Below are 20305 nucleotides of genomic sequence, written 5' to 3'. Positions count from 1 at the left end.
TAAACTAATCCAGTCCAGGCCTAATCCCCATTAAGAAATACTAAAAATTTACAACTAGCGCCGGCTTTAATTAATCGACGACGGATTTCATACCTTAAGGACCCATGAAAGCAGCCTTCACCAATCACAGAAGACACGTGTAAAAAGACTAATTTATAATTTTTTTCACCTAACAAAACTAATTAAATCACCAACCTAAATGGTGTCACAATATTCCATTTGCTTAATATTGATATTAAATTGTTAAATATCTGCTCTTTTTCGTCCATTGTAAGACACCTGTTATTAAATTTGTTAAAGTGGTCACCGACGCAGCAAATATTGTTTGGAAACAGACATGAGACACGAAACATCTTAGTACTTCCATCATTTTCCTCGATACTATAAAAGTTAATGGCCCCCCAAAAAGCGTTTTTATTTTTTCTAGCCCTTATTTTCATTTTCTTCTTTACCCTCTAAGTTCTCGCTTCATTGTTCCCTTTGAAATTTGCTGCTTCTTTAGGTAAATTTTTTCCTAAGTTGGAATAATATATATAAAGCTCTAGAAATGTTTGTTTTTTCCCCTGAAGATTCGCTTCATTATTCCGTTAAGTCCCTCTTACATCTTGATTTTCTCTATCTGTTGACGTGCTAAAGCCCCCGCAATTCACTGATTTCTCTCTATGTTAGTTTATGACTAGTCCCTTCTTCTTCTTTTTCTTGGGAAATATAGCACTATTTTAGTTTATTATTCTTGAGCGTTTTTGGGTGTTTTTTGAACTTGGGTTTTAGGGTGGTTGTTGTGCTTGAGATTTAGCACCATTTTAGTTGATTCTTGAGATTTTCTTGGTCTTTTCTGAAGTGGGGTTTTAGGGCTGTAGTAAAGATTCTGCCTTTTTTATCATTTATGAGATAAAAGGTTGAATTTTGGTGTTTTATGTGAGTTTAATATAATATAATCTGATGAGACGCCGGTCCCCCACGTCCCAATCTTCAGATGATTCAATGGAGAAGGGACAGGGCAAAAATCATCACCCTAGGGTTTGTTTATTAGCATCATTATCAGGTTTGTTTTGGTTCCTATTGTTGTATTTTCATTTTGTGGTTCTTGGGGATAATCATGCACACAATTCACCTAGTTTGGATCCACTTTCCCTCAATTTACAATCAATCAGTACCCCTCCATCTGTTCCCATTAAGCGTCCTGTCAAGCTTCGTCGCGCTAAGATTGAAATTTATCGTGAGTTAGCACAACCACCTGTTGTGAAGCCTGTGGTTAGCGCGAATAGTTCTCGTCGTGATCCTGTTGAGAGTTACCCTTTTATGAGAGCATTGAGAACTGCAGAGAATAAAAGCGATCCCTGTGGTGGAAGGTACATTTATGTGCATGACCTTCCTCCAAGATTCAATGAAGATATGCTTAAGGAGTGCAAAAGTCTTAGTCTTTGGACCAATATGTGTAAGTTTACCACTAATGCTGGGCTTGGCCCACAAATGGAGAATGATGAAGGTGTGTTCTCCAATACTGGTTGGTATGCAACCAATCAGTTTGCGGTGGATGTTATTTTTGGCAACCGGATGAAACAGTATGAGTGCCTCACAAACGATTCCTCCCTCGCTGCTGCCATTTTTGTGCCATTTTACGCAGGTTTTGACATTGCTAGGTATCTTTGGGGTTACAATATATCTATGAGGGATGTTGCTTCTCTTGATTTGGTTGATTGGCTACAAAAGAGGCCAGAGTGGAGTATCATGGGGGGGAAAGATCACTTTCTTGTAGCTGGTAGGATAACATGGGATTTCAGAAGATTGAGCGATTCGAATTCGGACTGGGGCAACAAGCTTCTTTTCTTACCCGCTGCAAAGAATATGTCGATGCTCGTTGTTGAATCAAGCCCATGGAACGCAAATGATTTTGGTATCCCATATCCGACATATTTCCATCCAGCAAAGGATGCGGAAGTGTTCATTTGGCAGGACCGGATGAGGAAGCTGGAGAGGAAGTGGCTTTTCTGTTTTGCTGGTGCACCACGTCCCGGAAATTCTAAATCGATCAGGGGGCAGATCATTAACCAATGCAAGGAGTCTAAAGTCTGCAAGTTATTGGAGTGTGGTCAAACATCAGAGAGCAAATGTCATTCTCCCGCCAGTATAATGCAGATGTTTCAGAGCTCCCTTTTCTGCCTGCAGCCTCAGGGCGATTCATATACAAGGAGGTCGGCTTTTGATGCTATGTTGGCTGGTTGTATACCTGTCTTTTTCCACCCGGCTTCTGCCTACACGCAGTATACGTGGCATCTCCCGAAAAACTACTCAGCCTTCTCTGTTTTGATTTCTGAGAATGATGTTCGTAAGAAGAATGTAAGCATAGAGGAAAGGTTAAATCAAATTTCTCCTGAGAAGGTGAAGGAAATGCGGGAGGTGGTTATAAGTATGATTCCAAGGCTGATCTATGCCGATCCTCGCTCTAAATTGGAGACTCTCAAAGATGCTTTTGATGTAGCGGTTGAGGCGGTTACTAGTAGAGTTACAAAGCTAAGAAGAGACATCATCGAAGGTCGTAAGGATGATAACTTCATCGAGGAGCTCAGTTGGAAATATGCATTGCTGGATGAAGGGCAACGTGAGCTTGGACCTCACGAATGGGATCCATTTTTCGAAAAACCAAAAGATGGAAGTGCAGAATCTGATAGTTCATCAGCAGAAGCTGCTAAAAACTCTTGGAAAAACGAACAGGGGCAAAATGCATGATGTGGTTTTTTTTCTTTGACAGTCTACCACTCATCGTCATGGATTAGAATGACAGAACTGGCTATATGTGAAGTTTAGCATCAGAGTAGAATCAACCTTTTGATGAAATTATAAGAACTTTGTGCAAAGGAAAAACATACTAATACATTATCCTGGTTCTAATATTAAATGCTGTTTTTTTTTTTTTCCAATTTTATGTTATTCGTTAGACAGTATTAGCAATAAAATCCATGTCAATACTTTTGATCAGCAAATGATGTCTACTCAATTAGGAACTTCTGTCATTTGATATTGTGTTATTATTACAGTCATGCCTCTATAGTTAATTGCTGGGACAGAGTACCAGGTTGAACATTTTGTCGTAGGATGTATATTTTTGTAGTTTGTGTAGTTGGTTCTCAGATTTGTTGGTTATCTTGCAGCTGAAGTTCTGGATATTTAATAGTCTGCTGTGGAGCAGTAGGTATGATGCCCCCCATGTAAAAGTTTGTTTATACTAATAACTAGTAATTATTCTTCTGCCATACTCTGTTATTTAACTGCATAAAAAGGCAACTTCTTTCCTGCCTGGTAATAGTTAATCTCTTATGGAGTGAATTATATTTTGCTGCAATATATGTGATTACTATTCTGGAAGCAACGCCAGAAGTGCATAACATTGAAATTACTTGGTACCTAGCTGAATTTTTATTAAGTGAAGTCAAAATATAAAGAAACTAACTCACCAAGAAGTCAAGGGTGTCATTATATAGTATATATATATATATATATTTTTTTTTTTTTTTTTAAATATTACTGATCTAAACAGAGTAATTTTCCGACGAACCCCTGGGTGCACGTGGCTCCGCCACTGTTTGCTAGCAGGTATTGGTGGAGTAATCGAGATGAGTATTTATTTAAAAAGTGCATAAGATTGAGATATATTCTCATACATCTTTTTTCAATGTTTGTGCATAAAGTTGATGTGTATTTGATTGTACTTTCAAAATGTGATATCATGAATGAAAGAAAAGTTTGGTCAAGTAGTAGAATCGTCGGAGGATGACATGGAAATTCGGCCGAGTGGGTCCAAAAGCTACGTGATGTAGAAAAACAAAATAGATGAAGAAAGAAAACTGGTTGCAACTTGCAATGAAGCAGCTGTGATCATGTTATATGACTTTTGTAAACCAGCTAATGGTTACGTACAAAGTACTTAGTAGTATAAGAAAATATTGAGCTTATACCACCAAAATGGCTAACGTAAGAAAGACGAGTGAAGACTTGCCTATTCTGCCGTGTCACCGATCAATATGACCATATATTTAGCAATACTATTAATCTTTAGCTGCAGCTGTCTCCGTCAGGAGATTACAATTTACCGAAAATACATGCCTAACGCGGTCGCAGTGAAGGATGGCTAGTTTAGCTGATTTTTCCACATACACACACACACACAAAGTGTAGTATAGTTACATTATTATTTATGAAAATAAACAAACGGAGGTATGGTTTTGACTTTAGCAAATTGGGCTATGACCTATTCTTCAATTCAGTGTTATCTCATGTCATTTTGACACAAGTAAAAATTAAATGCATATTAATCTACTAAAAATTTAATCAAATACACCCATCTGACAATCATAATGCCCGCATAACAAAATACCAAATAAAAACAACCAAAAGTCTCAAACAAGTTGGAATCAACGATATGAATCCTCGTTCCTTTCTTTAAGTTCAACTCATATCATCATCATTATCAGAATAAAATTATTTAAGTATATATATATATATATATATATATATATAAATGATAGTAGTAGTAATAATATAAAAGTTCTCTACTGTAAGGCCCCGTAAAAATTTGCTAGAGATCTAAGGTTTTATAGTGCCAACGAGAAGCTTAATGAATATAATGCTATGGTTGGTGTTGCCACATGTTTGTAATACCGTACTGGGTTATGAGATGTGCTATTGATTTCTGTGGCGTGGATAGGCCTGAATACAAAGGGAATTCTGTTAAAATTTCTAGAAAACTAAGGAGTTAGCCAAAATCCGAGAACAAAATTCGAGACATTGGTGATTGAGTGAGGATCTAAATCATGCTCATCATCTATGGCAGACTCTAACCTCATTCGAGGACGAATGATCCTAAGCGGGGGAGAAAGTAAGGGCCCGTAAAAAAATCGCTAGGGATCTAAGGGTTTATAGTGCCAAGTACAAACTTAGATGTTCGGAAGGTTGTAGGATAACACATCGCATACTGATTTGTGGATCGCACAATGCATCACCAAGTGGGCAGGCGAATCGGCTTGAAAGGATGATTTTGTGGTCAATTATGCAAATACTTCGTTGACCGCAGAATCGTCGCAGAATGGGCCAGAAGCGTGCCAGGTTTGGAGGTCTTTTCACGATGGATCATGCGCATCACATATCAGTTTCGTAGACCGCAGATCCGTCACGAAAATGGTCAGGCCACATGGAATATTTTTGAAGGAGGATCTGCGGTCCAATATGCGGACCGTAGAATAGAAGCACGAACCGCAAAATCACCACAGATCCTATCAATGCAATTCAAAAATTTGGAGAACCATTTTGCAATCCCTTTCGCGGACCACAAAAGCGTTATGCGGTCCTTTTCGCGATCGTAGATCTGTTTTGAAAGGGGTATTTTTTGGGGGAAAGGTTACCAGATTTTATTTCTAATATAAGGCTTGGAGGGTATTTTAGAAAGGGATTTTCATCTATTTTGAGAGAGAGAACAGTCCTAGAGAGAGAAGTAGGAGCTCCAATACTTTTACACATCAAGAACTTAACTTGATTCTTGGAATTCAAATACGGAATTTACAAGGTCTTCTACTATCAAGGTAAGATTCCATCCCTAGATCTCATGCAATCTTCAATAATGGAAATGTTAGAAAGAAATCGAATATTGAAACTTATGGGATGGTGATTGAAAGCTCCCAATTTTGGGTTTGGGTATTATGGAGAGTAGGGAGAAGGTGTTGTTTGATAAATTTATTGGGTAGGTGTAATTTGGATGACCATGCATGTGTCATTGAAGGTCACATACTACCCCAAGGGCGAACGTTTTCATAGAAGAGAGAGTTGGGAGTGAAGAAACACCATTACTAGAGGTGGTAAGGGGCTATGTCCTCTTGGTGTTTGATAAAATACCTAAAAGACTTCAAAAAAAATAAAGAAACCCTCTCTAATGTTAGTTCAATTGAACTTTTGTGATGTAGATTGAAGTATTACAAGTAGTGAAATATAAGTAACCCTAAGGAATCTTGATTAAGGTATGTCTGCCTAAGCCCATCCTATAGAATTGGATTCCACGAATTCCTTATAAACTCCAAGTATGTTTTGTTCAAGTTCTCATTTTCCCTTTGTTAATTGCTTCAAATTGTTGAATTACCAAGTGCTTATGACTCGATTTATGTTACATTTGTCATTGTTGTGCTCTCCTCTTTGAAATTTATTTTAAATGTTTAAGCTTTTATGTTCTCATCTGTTTGTAGCTATTTCTTTCCAATGTTTTATATACATCTTTATGATTTTCGAAAATCCATGGCATGTGAATGAAATGAAAGAATGAAGATGGTATGCGGCCACTTTTACCAAGAATGAGAATGATGATGTATGTCTAAAAGTGACAATAAAAAGAAAGGTATTGTGAAATACTTTAAAGAAATATTTTTGGGAGTATTATTATGTAATTGCGACGGTATATATTGCAAGCACCTATACCCAAAATCACATGTTCCGGTGTATGCAGACGACTAGGAATAAGTCCCTTCGCACTATGATGAGATTATGCCTCTTAATTGGGATGACTGTATTGCTAACAAAGTTACATCGATCCACACGGTATTGTGGTGAGACGACTTAGTTGATCAAGCCGAGATCGGATGTCATATCGCGCACATAATAGTTATATGTTCCTATGTCGGTAACTAATAATCTCCCAACTAAAATGTTAGTGTTTACTTGAAGGTTTTACTTATGTTACACTTTTTCCCTATGCTTTAACATGTCATATTCAATTCCATTTGATTTTTCTCTCTATTTTCACTTGTTCTCTCCTTATGTTAACATTCCATTTCATGAAAGGATACTTAGCCTTACATACTAGTACTATTCCATATGTACTGTCATGGGTGGCTTTTCATCCATGTCCCATGACCCCTTGGATGTGCCCCATGGCATCCTGGTAAGCCTCCAAACGCCTAGTGCCATGGAATGCCCCGTGGTCTTGGCCACGCCCAGTGGCAAGCGCGCATGTGCCTATGTCGCCCAACCGATAGCCCTCGTCAGCACCCAGCCGCAGGCAGATGCCAACAGTACCGCGTGCGCAGACTCTGATGCTAAAGACAAGGTTGCTGTCAACGGACCTACTTCTACCTTGTAGAAATCTAAGTCATTTTCATTGTAAATATAGAGTAGTTTTACTTCCCGTATTTCCATTATGTCTCTCTAGCTTAGATAGGTCAAGTCCTATGACTTTAGTTTATTTTTTTTAAGCATTATTAGGGGGGTCAAGCAAGCAAATAATTCTTTGTACTGGTGTCTCTCCCCCTCAACATTGTGTTGCCTTTCTTTAATAGCTTTCATTAATACAATCAAGCTTTCTTTCATTCTCAATTCTTTTTTATGTTCTCTCAATTGCTCTTGACATTGGTTTTTTTGTACGGCACTAACAGTCTCGTCTAGCATACGGAGGGGACCCCAGTTGGCGGATAGTAACTGCACGGACATCGGTTACTGATCACGTCTAAAGCACACCTCAATAGAGATATGAAACGGTCGTATGCAATAATAATTACCCAACTAGGAGCCGGGGTCGAATCCAATGGGAGCTACGATGGGAGTTAGGGGTATATATTTGAATTGAGAAATTAAATTATCTAGATTGCACTTCCACAACAAGGATTTGTTTTCTATTTCTACTGTTAATATATTGCAAGATAAAGAAAATATACTAGCGATAATTATTTTTAGGGTTTTTCCAAATGGGTAAAAGGCCTAGGGTTGTGACCATAACCTAGGTGTTTGCCTAATGGGATAAAACGTTAATACTTGTTTTATTGATTGGGATGTATTATAGCTCTCAATTCTACATTACCCACTCAATACCTCTCGATCAGAGAGTGGTTTTGCCCAATTTGGATTTCTCAAGACCAAATGGGTATCACCCAAAACAGTTAATAAGAGCTCAAGTCGGGTTATTACTATCTCTAGATTGAACCCTTTAATTGGGTTAATCAATCTCTCAACTGACCCAATTCCTTGTTAGCCAAGTTATCCTAGATTAGGTCCCTCTTTCTCAAGTAGAGACTAAGTCAAATAGGCATGAACTAATATTTGCAACCATTAATTCTACAATTAAAGCATGAACTAAGATAAATAATCAACACCCAATCATAAATAATTACTAAATTAGATACCCATAAGATTTACACACTAGGGTTGGATCACAACCCTAATAAAAGTCTAGCTACTCATAATGGTATTTGAAGAAAATAATAAAGAAAAGCTAATTAAACTCATAATGGAAGCTTAAAATGATTAAATCTAATGTAAATACACCAAAGCAATGTAAAACTTCCTAAAGTAGTAAAGACAAATGGCTACAACAACTTTAGATGTTCAAACTTGACCTAATTTTGTGAAACTCATCTATTTATACAAGGCCAAAAATCTCGGACAAAAATGCCCCTCGGGAGGTTCTACGGCCGCATAATTCCATGTGTGGTCCGCAGATTTCTTCATCTGGGAGGAACTGGAGTTCTGTGGCCGTACAAATCTGAACTTGCGGCCGTGAGGCAATCTTCTACGGTCCGAACAATTATGATTGTGGTCGTAAGGCCACCCTTCTGCGGTGGCATAATTCTTATGCGGTTGGCATTTCACAGAGGCTCCTGGACTTGGTTTTTTTGCATACTCTCTGATCTTCGATTCTTAGCCCAGCTTTGCGGCCGCACAATTCATGTGCGGTCCGCACTTTGTGCACATTTCTGCTAAATTCTTCCTCTTGGTTTGCGGCTGCATATGGACTTCTACGGTCCGTAATTTCTTCCGCGGACCGCACATTTGTGCTTCTGCGCCCTTTGTTGCATTGTGCTTCAGACTACTCCTTTTTTAGTTGAATTTCATCTCGGGAGACCAACTTCCAGAATTCCTGTAATTTTTTACAATTTCATTAGTTTCGAGAACACAATTCAATGCTTTTGGACTAAAACAGAAGCTAAAATGCGCTAATAAACAGTCAAAATCCCCATTTATCAACTCTCCCAAGCTTAAGTCTTTGCTTGTCCTTAAGAAAATAAATTAGTTCCCACCTTCAAAAGTTAAAAGACATTTTAGCGAGTCAAAGGTGAGTTATCCACACATCAGTTGGGACCAATAATTACCCACACTACTCATGTATTATCAACAAGGCTACAAGTTAAACATCCATGCACATATAGTTCTAATGTGACATTCGAGCTTCAAGAATTGACTTTACTCATCAAGGACACTTGCTTTATCATGTAGGTTATGGTGGACTCCAAATTCTTCCTCCTCTACTTTCCATTTGCCTAGCTCACTCAAGAAGTTTAGCACTCAATCCAAAGATTTATGAAAGGTTCACTCATCTCTCTCAAGAGAATATCGCAAGTACGGCTTCAAGTACCATAGACTTGCCCCTCATGTAGACCGCCACTAATGTAAGCTCACTCGGCTTAAAATCAAGTAGGACTTCTTTCGGGATGTAATGAAGGATTTTGGATTAGGGTTGGATATAGTATGGGTGAGTGGTTACACCTTTCCTTAAGCACTCCATTTTTTTTCATTTTTTTTGCTCACATTTTGCCAATTTTTAGAGGCACTTTCTTTTCATTGGGGATTAGAGAGACTTAACATTACTCTTTCTTGATCATTTAATTCTTTTTCTCCCTTTTTTATTTCTCCATGTTTGGGAGCATTACCTCTTTTTGAATCCCTTCAACCCTTTCACTTATTCGCTTTTTGCATTTTTTTCTTTTTGTTCTTTTCTTTTCTTGCCTTCTCTTCTCATTGAGATCATTTTTTTTCTCTTTTTGTGCCTTGATACCTTTTTCAAGTTCCTCGTCTCTCCCCCCCAAACTTACGTTTTAGCCGTTTGTTACTCAAGAGTGTTAAGAAAACTCGGGTGCCAAGAGAGGGTCACGACAAAATGGGTAAAGGCTTGTAACATGGTTATCAAATGAGAAAGACTAGAGGCTCAAAAGGGTTGACTAGGGATAATGACACTGTTTGGCAATAGACGACTCAAGCGGGCCAAGGAGGGCCTACAATCACTTTTCAAACCAGGTAAACTTAGTATTTCTCCTTAAAACACATTCGGGGTAAGTTCTTGACCTTTAGCATGGATACTCAGACTAGCAACGATTCATCTCACCCCTCACGCAACAGAATTGTTAAAGAAGACAAAGTTAAGGGCCCACAACGATCACATTCAAGTTTAAAAATCACTATGGTCCAATTAAACCACTCGATGATTGCCAAAGTCAACACAAGAGTCACAAAGTCATTAACTAGAGCTATTTCTTTCAGAAACCTTGTTTTTAACCATAAGCACGTAGTTAAGTGTGTTGGTACCAATTGAAGCATGTTTGGCTCTCGAACATGACTTAATTAGGTATTTTTATTCATTCCTACTACTTATTATTTCCTAAATACCAAAACCAGACTCCTTTCCTTAAGAAGGTTGTCACGCCATTCATCGTTGACGAGTCACCCGGTTCACACAATAACTACCTTTGGAAAACATATGACATTAAGAAAACCAAAGGCTTATTGCCTACTAAAACATAAAAAGAACCTATTAAATCAAATAAAGAACTAATAAAGAAACAAAAATAAAGAAGCTACTAAGCAAAAACCTTTCGAGCCACTTTGTCCAAAACGAAATATTGCTAATTAATAAGCCATAATAAAAATTAACATACTCTAAAAATATTTTATAGGTCATTCTAAAATAAATATAGCTAATAAGTACTAATATTAATTACATAACTCAGCACTAAAGAAAAAGATAAGCTAAGTATTGATTTGAACTTTGTTTGAGTTGCTATATTTACGCGCTATAAAATTTATTTACCATTCAAGAATGTTAAGTCTAAACTTGAAATAATACGTTAAAAGATAAAACTGTGAAAAAATTTAAGAAATATTTATAAATTACATTACAATAAATATTTATATGTATAACATATTTATATAAATATACTATCGGGTTAGTTTGGTTTCGGTTTGACTTTTTTTTTAGTTAAAACCAAACCAAACCAATTATGATCGGATTTTATTTTCCAATACCAAATCACATCGGGTTTTTTTTCGGTTTGACTCGGATTATCGGTTTGGTGCGATTTATCGGTTTTCTTTGTACACCCCTAATGAGCGGTGGGGGCGATCCAATCACTTAAGTTTAATGCTCATAAAAGCTTACATAAGGCAAACATTAGGGGTTTTATCCTTAATAACCGATAAAGTTAAAGCTTACATGAAGGCAATTGATGAACAATTTGTAACTTGTGACAAGGCATTGGCCAGCACCCTTATGAAGAGGCTCTCAAGTATGAATTTTGACAGAAGCCGTACAGTGCGTGAGCACATTATGGAGATGATAGACATTATTTCTAAACTCAAGTCCCTTGAGGTTGATATGTCTAAACCATTTCTTGTGCATTGCATTCTCAAGTCACTTATTGCGGAATATGGTCCGTTCAAGATTTCCTACAACACACATAAGGATAAATGGTCAATCAATGAACTTTTGACCATGTTCAAGAAGATGAGAGGTTGAAGCATGAGACACCTGAAAGTGTTAATATGGTGACTCATGGAAAGAGAAATGCAAAGAAGGGCAAAAGTGTTCCCATAAAAAATAAAAGTACCTTTGACAAAGATGCTTACCGTTTTTGTAGGAAGAAGGGACACTGGAAGAAGGATTGTCTGAAGTACAAGAAATGGCTTGAGAAGAAATGTAATCTTACCTTTGTATGTTATGAAGCTAATTTTACTGAAGTTTTTGATAATACATGGTGGATTGATTCTTGTGCTACATTTCACATTGCCAAAATCATGTAGAGTTTCTAACCCAGAGGAAACCGATAGGAAGTGAACAATACGTCTATTCTGGCAATAGGACACGTTCACGTGTAGAAGGCGTGGGGACTTATAGGCTCATTTTGAAGGATGGTTTTTACTTAGATTTAGAAAATACTTTTTATATGTTCCTGAATATTCTAGAAATTTAATTTCTCTTTTAAGACTATCGATTAGTGTATATGATTTGAATTTTCATTATCCTTCCGTGAAACTTTTGAAAGATAATAAAGTTATTGGTTTTGGAAATTTGAATGAAAATCTATATAAACTTAAGCTAGACCACATATTTGAATGCAATGTTTTAACTTTGCATGACAAAGAAATTGGCACTAAGCAATGTATTATCAATGAGAACTCATCAAGTCTTCGGCACAAGAGATTGGGACACGTCTCTATTGATAGAGTCAAAAGATTGGTTAATGATAGAGTTGTAAAAGCTCTTGATTTTTCTGACTTTGGGACTTGTGTTGTCTGCATAAAGGGTAAGCAGACCAACAAATCATTTAAAGGTGTGAAAAGGAGTTCTCAATTGCTTGAGATCATACATACATACATCCGTGGACCTTTTCCTACCCCTTGCTTGAATGGTGAGAGATATTTTATCTCATTTATTGATGACTATTCAAGATATATGTATCTATATTTTCTGTTTAACAAATCAGAAGCACTTGATGCTTTTAAAGTTTACAAAACAGAAGTAGAGAAACAAACTGGTGCTCAGATAAAAATTGTAAGATCTGATAGGGGTGGAGAATATTATGGTAGGTACACAGATAAGGGACAAGTTACGGGACCATTTGTTGAGTTCCTTGAAAGTGAAGGTATAATTGCTCAATATACCATGCCAGGAACATCACAACAAAATGGTGTTGCAAAAAGAAGGAACCGGACATTAATGGACATGGTAATAAGCATGATTAGCAGATCAAGTTTACCTTTATCCTTATGGAGTGAAGCCTTAAAAACCCCTGTGTATATTTTAAATAGGGTTCTACCAAATGCTATCTCCAAAACACCTTTCGAGTTATGGAAAGGATGGAAACCTAGTTTAAATCATTTACACGTTTGGGGATATCCAACTGAATTGAGAGTTTATAACCCACACCTAAAGAAGTTGGATGAAAGAACAATAAGCGGTTATTTTATAGGCTATGCAGTTAACTCTAAGGGATTTAGGTTTTATTGCCCTTCTCATTCTCCTAAAATTGTTGAGGCTAGAAATGCTAAATTTCTTGAGGAACATGAATAAAGTGGGAGTGATTTGACTTAAATGGTGGAATTGGAAGAAATAAGGGAACCACATGTGGTACCTTTATATATTGGGAACTTGAATGTTGCTAAAAAACTTCTCATGAATTGCCCGAACAACAACAAGTTCAAAAGCCACCACCACTCGAGGAGACACATGAAGATCAACCCGTTTTACCTGAACCCACTGAAGAAGTGTTTGAACCAGTGGGAGTAAGAAAATCCTCAAGAGTTCAAAAACCAGCAATTTCTAGTGACTGCGTTGTATATCTCCAAGAGTCTGATTATGATATTGGACTAAAAGATAATCCATGCTCGTTTTCATAGACCATGAGTGGAGAAAACTCCACACTTTGGTATGATGCCATGAAAGAAGAGTTGGAATATATAGCTAAAAATAAAGTCTGGGAATTCGTCGAATTACCAAATTGAGCCTTTATTATAGGTTCCAAATGGGTTTTTAAAACTAAAAGAGATTCATCTGGTAATATCGAACAATATAAACTCAGGCTTGTAGCCAAGGGTTTTACTCAAATAGAAGGCATTAATTACCGTGAAATCTTCTCTCCAGTATCAAAGAATGATTCATTGAGAATAATCATGGCATTAGTAGATCATTCTAATTTAGAGTTACATCACATGGATGTGAAAACAACTTTTTCTGAATGGAGATCTTGAAGAAGAGGTATACATATGTTAGCCTGAAGAATTTTGTGATAAGGACACCTTGTTTGCAAGTTGAATAAATCTATTTATGGGCAAAAGCAGGCTTCCCGCCAATGGTATATTAAATTTCATAATGTTGTTTCTTCATTTGGATTTACGGAGAACACCATTGATTAGTGTATATACCTTAAGATAAGTGGGAGCAAATATATTTTTCTAGTCCTATATGTGGATGATATTTTACTTGCAAGTAGTGATTTGGGGTTGTTGCACGAGACTAAATCGTTCCTTATCCAGAATTTTAGGATGAAGGATATGGGTGAAGCCTCTTATGTCATTGGCATAGAGATTCACAGAGATAGATCCCAAAGATTACTTGGACTGTCTCAAAGAGCCTACATTGAAAGAATTCTTGAAAGATTCGGGATGAAGAATTGTTCACCTATAGCAGCACTCATAATTAAAGGTGACAAATTCTCATTGAATCAATGTCCACAAAATGCATTGAAAAGGGAGCAAATGAAAGACATTCCATATACTTCGCTTGTTGGGAGCCTTAGGTATGCACAAGTCTGCACTAGACCTGATATTGCCTTTGCGGTAGGAATGCTTGGCAGATATCAAAGTAACCCTGGTGTAGACCGTTGGAAAGCTGGTAAAAGGATTTTGAGATATTTGCAAGGAACCAAGGATTTTAAGCTCACATACAAATACTCTGACTCAGTGGAGGTGATTGGATATTCAGACTTTGATTTGGGTGGATGCAAAGACACTGGTAAATCTACTTCAGGATACATTTTTCTTCTTGGTGGAGGTGTTGTATCTTGGAAAAGTGTCAAGCGGATAATTGTTGCGACATCCACTATGGAAGCTGAATTTATAGCATGCTATGAAGCTACATCACATGCATTATAGTTGAAGAACTTTATTTCCGGCCTTAGGATTATCGATTTCATTTCAAGGCCATTGAGAATCTTCTGTGACAACTCAATTGCAGTTTTCTTTTCTAAGAATATTAAAAGTGGCAGCCGAAGCAAACATATCGACATAAAGTATTTGATGGTTAGAGATTATGTCAAGAAGCAAGATGTGTGTTTTGAGCATATCAGTACTACTTTGATAATTGATGATCCTATGACTAAAGGTCTGTCGGCTAATATTTTCAAGGATCATGTAACCCATATGGGACTTAGTAGCTCAATTTAGTTTTGCTTTGCTCTCTAGCAGTTTGTATAGACATTATGTTTATTTTGATATACATGACAGTGCACACTTGATTTTTCATGTATTATTTGTGATCATTGGATCAATAAAGTTGGACTTTGAATGACTTATATTAAGTTCATTCATAAAATTATTGACACTTTGTTAGATCATATTGTACATTGTAATACATGGGAGGAATTGTTTATTTAAGAGCATGACCGCCATGATTCATTTAATGATATGTTCTAGTTAAAGTGATTATTGCCAAACTTTTAGTTGAGTGATAAAATATATGGCCATATTGTTATAATTATCACTCATAAAGGAATATCGGCCAAGTGGGAGAATGTAAGAATCACGTCTCTTTAATGAGACTTTTATGGCCCACATATTATGGTAATTAATTTGATTAACTTGTCTCCCAAGAGTTTCCTTGATGGAAGGTACATTTCTTGTTTAATTTTCCATCACTTGAACAACTATGGCTGGTGGTACATTTCTTGTTTAATTTCCACTGCGACGGCTCTGCGTGTGTAATAAATTTCAACACAATCATCAACAAATACTAAAAGATATAGATGGTATTGAGACGAAACAATGTGCGCTACACCCTAAACATTAACGTATAACAATTGCAAAATAGATGAATTTATTGATACTCAAAAAGTATGATTTGTGTAATTGACAAGCACTACAAACGGTATTAAAACTAGAATTAGTACAAAGATTTGTTTTTCCTAAGAAGTTATTGAAGAACTCATTGAGGAGGATGACGAAGGCGCCAACAAGATAGATTTGCCTTGTACGAATAGAGTACCGAGGGAGTACAAGGATCCAATGAAAAAGAAGGCTTGAATGTGTAAAGCCCGCCCATTACTCTGACCGGAAAGAAGAGGTTTCCTGGAGTCCGGATCCAGGAACTGTATATTTGTAGCGTTGAAAGCAAGTAAAGGCAAGATGATTAGTCACACAGATACTGCATATTTGACTTTAAATTTCTAAGGCTGAGATGAGTAATTCTTGGAAAAATTATTGTGGCCACCTCTTCCACCATGTCATCTAGGTGACTCGTTCAGGGCAGGCAGATAAGATATATAGTGATCGCAAACCTTTAGAGAGACAAATATTTTGCTAAGCAAGATATAGAGGTCATCCAGCAGCAGCAGCAATAACTAATTTATAGGAGCTGAGTTTGACTTTAATTTGTGCAGGTATTGAGTGACTGAAATCTTTTTGCTTTAAGTTATGAATTGCTAATGATGATTTAACTTCAATACCACACAAGAGGAGGGGGTGATTTGTGTGGTGTCTAATTTTTCTTGTGTACAGATTATGGAAGGACCCGGTTCTTCTATGTGTTTCTTATACTACTGTTGCAGAATAATAAATGCAGAAATTAAAAAATACAAGTATTTTACGTAGAAAATACCTGGCTCAAAAGATAAAAAAAGCACGACCTACTTCCCAGTAGGATTTTACCAAACTCTCCACTAAATCACTCAGCCAAAAGCTGTATTTACAAAACACTTTTGTAAACCTAGGATTAACTCTAATCCCGTTATGGCAACCAGCCTCTAACTAATGCGACAACTTCAAGTTAACTCTAACTTGAATACTCTGAGTACCTATTACAATTGCCTCTAGATAAAGCTGAAAGGTACAATATAAAAACACCTACTACAATTGAATTAGAATAAAAGACAAACACTTGGAGCTGGTTCTTCTATCTGGTTCATGTAGCTTCAGATCTGTACACTTGAATCACACACGAACTGCTTGCAAAATGACTTTCTATTTTTCTCTCAATTCATGTTTAACTTCTGCTTTTGTGCGTCACCTGTAGAATGAGAACATTCTGCGATTTATAGAGTTAGTAGAGTATAAAATAACTAGAGTTTTAATGCTACTCTTCCTTGGTAGGAGAGTTCTATTTAATCTCAAATCTTAACTCCTTCCTTATCTTGGATAATGTTCTCGTTGAGTAAGGAGTCCTTCTCCTTATTAATTATGCAATCTTTTCGATCAAGAGATATCTATTAGTATGCCAGATTTCGTTTATCTCCTGCATGTGCATCTCACGTGCTTTGAATCTGCCCGTGTCTATGCCTACCAATGATGGACCTGGTTCATCCCTGAGTTCCTTTGTCAATCTTCAAAACTATTCTTTACTTGGGCCAACAAATTTTCCATTTTTGATGATGACAAACTCTATGCTTCCATAAGCTTAGGCCCATTTTGATGATGACAAACTCTGTGCTTCCATAAGCTTAGGCCATGTTTCAACTTAGCTCAACATCAACACAATGTTAGAAACATTTTTCCTTTTTATCACTTATCATTAGGGACCAGGTTCATTAGGTTATAAACATCACTGTTCAAAGTGTAAAGCACAACCTTTTTTCCCTTTTTGGCATCATCAAAAAGTTGCATAAAAAATGTGAGATAACCAGATTTCAAAACTTACTCATGGCCACTGGGGCTACTTCAAATGCAATCATGGATTAATCATCATAGATCAAGCTAAGAATTTTAACCATCAAAAAAATATAAACAAACAGTTAGAGCAAAAATAGTGAATTTCATTGACGATTGATAAGATTCTACCACAAAGCATAAGAAGAAATAAAAATACTGAAAACATGAGCAAACAAAAAAAATCCTGAACTGGGTCACTGGTTGATCTACACTATGCTAGGAGCTTAAGGCTGGAAAGAACTAGGTGCTTGGTTTTTTTGCTTGGAGGAGTTTCAGCATATCCTGAAGAATACCATCATTCTTCTCATTTTCTCTTGTCAGCTCAGTTCTGAGAGCAGCTCTCTCTATCTCCACCTCAGCCAACCTTTTCTTCAGCCTCTTAATCTCAGCATCCTTAGCCTCACTTTCTTACACCAAGGCTCGCATCTTGCTATTCACTGGTACCTTTTTAGATGAAACACACTCTTTAGGAGTGACATGGACTTCATAGTCACAAGCAAGCAGCGTATTTGCCCCAAAATGATCCTTGCTTATACCAACCTCCCTTTCTTCTTTGGATTACAAATTTCAGTCACTCTTTTCAGTAGGTCTGCGAGGGTTTCCTGTTAAGATGAAACTGGTTCATCTATATTTTTCCCAAGTTGAACCAGCCTTTCAGCGGCTTTGCCAGACCCACTTCCCCCTATTTTCTTTACACTCTCCTCTACTCCAGCAGATTTTCTCCCCAAACAACCATTGCACATGTGTCTTTGGTTAAACTCATAGGAGTGAGTGAAGAATCAACCACTTTTTTTTTACCATTTCCCCTCACAGCACTTCGAACACCCTTGCTCTCTTTTTCTTTTTCTTTTTTTATTTTTACCACCAATTCATCGAGACTCTGTAGTTTCAACACCTGCTTTAGACCCTACTAGTACAAACCTATTCTCCAAATTTGTTCTCTCCCTACAACAACCTTGCGAGCAAGCATCTTTACTCTTTTATTAGAGGTTGGGGTGGTGGAAGGGATGATAGTGGGTGTGGAAGTCTAATCAAACTGAATTTTAGTTTTGAAAAGACTTTAGAGTGTATCCCTTGAATCTAGGTACTTCAATTCGCTTGGGACTCTTTTGAACAGAACTGGTTCACTTGTAACGGATAAGTCCAAAAGGAGTTTGGAATTATGTAGGACTCTGCTCATGATCCAAATATTATTATTTCAAATTATGCAGAGTGTAAAAAACATACTGTGTTATCTTAATGAACCACGTTCTTCACTGATAATTCTCTTGTGTAAGTCTAAATTTGCCAAAATAGAGAAAATATCATTAGAGATTAATGAGTCATTTTAACACATGGCACAAGAGTATACTATTGAAAGTATGAGTCTGAGCAAAAATTAATCTAATTATATACACATTTTCAGATTTTCTAACCAAAACCAACAAAAAAATCAATTTTTTTTTCAATTTTTTTTTTCGTTGTGAATTCTGAATTGATCCTTTTAGGTGATATTAATTATCCCTAATTCTAACCTGTTCTTTTCAAAGTGATCTCTACTTAGGGCTTTTATGAAGATGTCAGCTATTTGCTTGTCAATAGCACAAAATTCCACAATTATCAACCCTTTTTCACAGTTATCCCTCAAAAAGTGATGCCTAACATCTATGTGCTTAGTTCTCTTGTGATGAACCGGGTTCTTGGTCATACTAATAGCACTAGTGTTATCACAAAAAAAGGGATACAACCAACATCAATTCCAAAGCCCATTAATTTTTGTTTGATCCACAACAATTGAGCATAACATGAAGCAGCAACAACATACTCAGCTTCAGCAGTAGATAAGGCCACTGAATTTTGCTTTTTGGTGGCCCAAGACACAAGACATAAGCTAAGAAAGTGTTCCATACCTGATGTGCTCTTTCTATCCACTAGAAAACCTACATAATCAGCATCATCATATCCCACTAGATTGAAATTACTACCTTTTGGATACCATAGACAGAGATCAGTGGTGCCTTTTAGATATATCAAAATTCTCTTGACATCAGTCAAGTGAGACTCCTTTGGATTTGCCTGAAATCTTGCACAAAGGCCTATACTGAAAACAATGTCAGGTCTACTAGCAGTGAGATACAACAATGAGCCAATCATTCCCCTATACAACTTCTGATCAATAGATGAACTAGGTTCATCTATATCCAACTTTGTAGCAGTTGCAATAGGAGTGTCAATTTCTTTGGAATCTTCCATTTTAAACCTTTTAAGCAACTCTTTTACATACTTCTACTAATGGATCATAGTTCCATTTGGATTTTGTTTAATTTGTAAGCCTAAAAAGAAATTAAGCTCACCCATCATGCTCATTTCAAATTCACTCCCCATTAGTTTAGCAAATTCTTTACTTAACTAATCAGTTGTTGCTTCAAAGATTATATCATCAACATATATCTGAACTACCAAGAGATCTTTACCTTTTCTTTCAAGAATAAAGTATTGTCAATTTTACCTCTCTTGTAGTCATGCTCAAGCAAAAATTTTGATAATCTTTCATACCATACTCTTGGCGCCTGCTTGAGCCCATAAAGTGCTTTGTCAAGTTTGTACACATGATCAGGACTCTCCTTGCTTTCAAACCTCGGAGGTTGCTTGACAAACACTTCTTCATTTAGATAGCCATTGAGGAAGGCACTCTTGATATCCATCCGGTGGATGGTGAATTTCATGTAAGCAGCAAAGGCTATAAGGAGTCTTATTGCTTCCAACCTTGCAACTGGCGCAAAGGTTTCATCATAGTTTATGCCCTCCTCTTGGCTATATCCTTGAACCACCAATCTTGCCTTGTTCCTTGTAACTGTTCCATCTTCATCAAGTTTGTTTCTGAAGA

General features: G+C 36.8%; 2 protein-coding genes across 2 annotated transcripts; both read left to right on the top strand.

The window, feature by feature from the left end:
- Positions 1-421: 421 nt before the first annotated feature.
- On the top strand, positions 422-3014 carry LOC104109224 (xyloglucan galactosyltransferase MUR3). The gene has a single exon (XM_009618450.4). The coding sequence runs from the start codon at positions 943-945 to the stop codon at positions 2728-2730; it is 1788 nt and encodes a 595-aa protein (XP_009616745.1). The 5' UTR covers positions 422-942; the 3' UTR covers positions 2731-3014.
- Positions 3015-14073: 11059 nt separating this feature from the next.
- On the top strand, positions 14074-14673 carry LOC117279830 (secreted RxLR effector protein 161-like). The gene has a single exon (XM_033659439.1). It carries the CDS (start codon positions 14074-14076, stop codon positions 14671-14673), a length of 600 nt encoding a protein of 199 aa, XP_033515330.1.
- Positions 14674-20305: the final 5632 nt, after the last annotated feature.

Source organism: Nicotiana tomentosiformis, chromosome 1 (assembly GCF_000390325.3).
Source record: "Nicotiana tomentosiformis chromosome 1, ASM39032v3, whole genome shotgun sequence".
Lineage (NCBI taxonomy): Eukaryota > Viridiplantae > Streptophyta > Magnoliopsida > Solanales > Solanaceae > Nicotiana > Nicotiana tomentosiformis.
This window is presented reverse-complemented; position numbering and strand designations above follow the sequence as displayed.

What these genes read in the sequence shown, in the direction of transcription:
- LOC104109224 (XM_009618450.4), top strand. Translation starts at nt 943, where the DNA reads ATGAGACGCCGGTCCCCCACGTCCCAATCTTCAGATGATTCAATGGAG.
- LOC117279830 (XM_033659439.1), top strand. Translation starts at nt 14,074, where the DNA reads ATGGGTGAAGCCTCTTATGTCATTGGCATAGAGATTCACAGAGATAGA.